The sequence below is a fragment of the Papio anubis genome, chromosome 4, assembly GCF_008728515.1.
Source record: "Papio anubis isolate 15944 chromosome 4, Panubis1.0, whole genome shotgun sequence".
Taxonomy (NCBI): Eukaryota; Metazoa; Chordata; class Mammalia; order Primates; family Cercopithecidae; genus Papio; species Papio anubis.
In genome coordinates this window covers 132495080-132499165 of record NC_044979.1, presented here as the reverse complement: position 1 = coordinate 132499165, position 4086 = coordinate 132495080, and the positions used below count along the sequence as shown (strand labels likewise).

Here is a 4086-nt window from a genome sequence, read left to right as displayed (position 1 = left end):
CCCCCCCACCCCGCCCCACTCCCCAAAAGTAAAGGAAGCCCGCGGGGCAGGGACTGCGGTTTGCGGGTCTAACGGGTCCTTGAGCTGGGGCGGCGGTCCGGCCACTCCAGCCCCGCCCCTCGCCCGCAGCCGCCTCCGAGGTTCAAGTTCAGCCCCCGGCTGCTAGGCCTCGCGCTCCCGGATTCGAAGCCGCCTGTGCGTCCCAAGGTCCCCCGCTGGAAGACGAGGCGGGGATCCCAGCGGTCATCCGGGCGCGGGGTCACTCGGCCACGCACTGTGGTGCCACGTGGGGGAAAAGTTTCCAACTCTGCCAGTTGGTGTTCCCATTGCGCCCAGGCGGAGCAAAGGCCCGCGCTTTGGCACCCGCTCCCAGTTCTGTCTCCTCCAGTCGCGCCCCCTCCCAGGGACGCCCCCCTTGTGCCCCTTCTCTGAATTCCCTCCTCCCCTCGCAGCGCAGGTAGCCAAGGGAAAACACCCTTGGGGACTTGGGGGTTTCCCGAGAAGGCGGCCTCGGGCCGGCCAGGGGTAGGGGATCCGGGGACAAGTGTCCCGAGGAGGATGTGGGGAGCGCGCGCGCGAAGTGGCCTGGGAGCAGGGGCCCGCACGCGTCCCCGCTGCGACAGGCGGGATCCTCCGGCTGCTTCCACACCCTGGCGCGCCAACTCTGCCCGGCCGCGGCCGACCCCACGCGGGCGGCCCCCTTCACGCCCCCGCCCCCGCCCCCCTCACGACCCCGCCCCCGCCCCTCACGACTCCCCACCGCCCCCAGTGCGCAGGCCCGGCCGCCCCAGCGCGCATGCCCTGGGCTTGCGAGCGCGGCCAGCCCCCAGCCTTTTGCTTTCTACACACTCTACAACTGGGGAGGGGGCGGGGGAGGAGGGAGCCCAGCCGTCCACGTGATCCCGCCGGCCGGGGCCGCGGGGGCGGGAGCGCGCGCCGAGAGAGGCGCGGGGAGGGCGGGTGCGCGGGAGCGCGCTAGCGAGCGAAAGCACGAGCGAGCGAGCGGGCGCGGGGCTGGGCTGAGGCGGGCGGCGGCGGCGGCGGCGGCGGCGGCGGTGGGCCGGCCGCGGAGGGGGAGGAGCGGGAGCTGCGCGAGGCAGGCAGGCGGGCGGAGGATGGGGCAGTGCCCGGGCTCCCGCTGCAGCCGCCCGGGGACACGCCGTGCACCCTCCGGCTCGGGGCTTTCTCGGCGGCGGCGGCAGCGTTAGCGGCGGCGGCGAGAGCAGCGTTCCCGGCTGCGCTTCTCCCTCAGGCGGGGCGGCGAGAGAAGCGGCGGCGGCGGCGGCACACCGGTGTCTCTCCCGCTGGAGATTTCTTTCTGCTTTCCTCATCGACTGACTGACTCACCCCCTCCCTTTTTTGAGGAAGGGTGACCTCTTCTCTGGGACTGGAAAAAATATTTTTGTGAGGAGGGGGGCGGGTGGCAGCGACAGGGTTTGCTTCTTCTCTTCTTTCATCTCCCTCTCCTCCCCCCTCGAAGACCGAAAAGCAAACCCCACAACTGCTCCAGCAGCATCCTCTTTCCCTTCCTCCGCCTCCCTTCTCCTCCGCCGCTCGCAGTTTCGCCCTCTCCTCCTCTAATGATTGCATTATTATGCTCCCCTCTCTGGGGGGTCTCGCCCCTTTTGGGTCGCTCCGGAGCCCCGGCCTCCCCTGGCTGCATTTCTTAAAAATTAGGGAGACTGGGAGTGAGTTTTCTCCGAGGCGTGTGTGAGAGGCGGCGGGGGTGTTTTCCTGCGCGAGGGGCGGGTGAAGTTCATTGCCCCCACTTTTCCCGCGACCTTTTTCGGACCCGATTTTGGATCGGGTTGAGGGGGGCGCGGGCGTTTTCGGGGGGCGGGGGGCGCGGCGGAGAATGGCCGCGGGGAGGGCTCCCCGGAGCCTCCCAGTCTCTTGATCAAAGCATTCCGCTATTCTGATTTATTGCCTGCTTGGTGAGTTATTTTTTTTCCTCTAAAGGAGACCTGTGTGTTCAGCCATTACTTTGCTCGGCGCTGCTCCCAGGCATCTCCGACCCTCGGTGCTGTGGGGAGCCCCACACTTGGGCTCCTCGCCTCTCGCCCTCGCTCCCCGTCCCTCCTCCCCTCTCTCCGCCCCTTCCCCCTTTTCTTTCTCCTCTCTTTCTTCCCCTCTCTCCCTTCTTTCGGCCGCCGTCTCCCCCGCGCCCTCCTCGGGGCGGAGGGAAGCCGTGAAGGGGAGGGAGGGCTCGGTGTCAATTTTTTTTGTGTGGCCGCGGCCGTAGCCTGTGGCGGGCGAGCGGGGAGACCCCGGCGCAGCAGAGCCATGGATGGCCCGACGCGGGGCCATGGACTCCGCAAAAAGCGGCGGTCGCGGTCGCAGCGAGACCGGGAGAGGCGCTCCCGGGGCGGGCTGGGGGCCGGCGCGGCCGGCGGCGGCGGGGCTGGCCGGACCCGGGCGCTCTCACTCGCCTCGTCGTCGGGCTCCGACAAGGAAGACAATGGGAAGCCCCCGTCCTCCGCCCCGTCCCGGCCCAGACCCCCGCGGAGGAAGCGGAGAGAGTCCACCTCGGCCGAAGAGGACATCATTGATGGATTTGCCATGACCAGCTTTGTCACTTTTGAAGCGCTGGAGGTAAGGGGGACCCCCCTCCCCCCGGGTTCCCTTTATGCACGACCCCACTCGGCTGCGCCCGGCTCTCCTGCCTCCCCCGCCGCGCTCCGGGCTGTCTGTCTGTCTGTCTGTCTGTCTAGGCTGAGGTCTTATTGTTGGTGGGGGGAGCTGGGGGCGCGGGCAGACAGGCAGCAGGAGGGAGTCGCAAAGCCGTGCCTGGTCTCCTCGTTTCCTCGTTTTCTCGCTCGCCTTTCCCCTGCGCCCCCTCCCTGCACCCCCTCCACAGCAGATGGGCAGAAAGAAAGGGGTTCAGGCATCACAACAATGCGCCCCCTCTCCACGGAGAGCTCTGCCCCCACTTCTTCCTCCTCTCCCTCCCCAATCATGGCTTCTTGGCTGGTGGAAGTCTCTTTGCTGGGTTTGGGGCGCCTGTGGACGGTTCTCTGTGTGCTTTCTACAGAGTCATATGTTCGTGTGTGTGTGTGTCTGTGTAGTGTATACCTTTCTCGGGTGTCCTCGGGACCGGAGACTGATGGGGTTTTGTGGTTTCTTTGCGCCTCCCCCCATTACCCCCCATATTCTTTTTTTTTTTTTGGTGAAGCTGGGGAAGGGGGCGTTTTCTCCTGGTTGGGAGAAAGGAGGGAGGAGGGGAGAGAAGAGGGAAGGGTGGAATAGCTCTCTGTATTCTGTTATGGGGCTCTGTTACAGAAAGGGTTAATTATATTATCTATACACATACATAGGCACATGTGTGTGTGTACATGAGCAATTTAGTTAAAGGACAGAAAAAGGTACACCAGGGAAGACTGGTGGGAGGAAAGAATAAAATCCTAGCTGCTGTCTGAAGGGCTTGTCACCAATTGTCCCTCTGCCTTTCCTTTTTTTGTGTTTTCTTTTTTTTTTCTCTCTCTAAGTGATTGGCTTTGTGTGTGTCTGTGTGTGTGTGTGTCTTTCTTTATTCCTTGGGCACCTGCGGACGGTTCTCTGTGTGCTTTCTACAGAGTCATATGTTCGTGTGTGTGTGTGTCTGTGTAGTGTATACCTTTCTCGGGTGTCCTCGGGACCGGAGACTGATGGGGTTTTGTGGTTTCTTTGCGCCTCCCCCCATTACCCCCCATATTCTTTTTTTTTTTTTGGTGAAGCTGGGGAAGGGGGCGTTTTCTCCTGGTTGGGAGAAAGGAGGGAGGAGGGGAGAGAAGAGGGAAGGGTGGAATAGCTCTCTGTATTCTGTTATGGGGCTCTGTTACAGAAAGGGTTAATTATATTATCTATACACATACATAGGCACATGTGTGTGTGTACATGAGCAATTTAGTTAAAGGACAGAAAAAGGTACACCAGGGAAGACTGGTGGGAGGAAAGAATAAAATCCTAGCTGCTGTCTGAAGGGCTTGTCACCAATTGTCCCTCTGCCTTTCCTTTTTTTGTGTTTTCTTTTTTTTTTCTCTCTCTAAGTGATTGGCTTTGTGTGTGTCTGTGTGTGTGTGTGTCTTTCTTTATTCCTTGGGCACCTGC

The 4086-nt window shown here is 62.5% G+C and overlaps 1 protein-coding gene across 6 annotated transcripts in view; it reads left to right on the top strand.

Moving 5' to 3' along the window:
* The first annotated feature begins 1116 nt into the window (after positions 1–1116).
* Positions 1117–4086, top strand: part of AUTS2 (activator of transcription and developmental regulator AUTS2) — a 1198864-nt gene continuing 1195894 nt past the window's right edge. For 4 of the 6 annotated variants that reach the window (XM_003895905.5, XM_021935193.2, XM_021935192.2 and 1 more), the window contains exon 1: positions 1118–2592. In XM_003895905.5, coding sequence (XP_003895954.2) covers positions 2284–2592 — 309 coding nt within the window. In that variant the 5' untranslated portion in view covers positions 1118–2283. Of the gene's footprint in view, positions 2593–4086 lie in introns of all 6 variants that reach the window. The other 2 variants (XM_017956233.3, XM_017956232.3) reach the window with 2 other exon arrangements.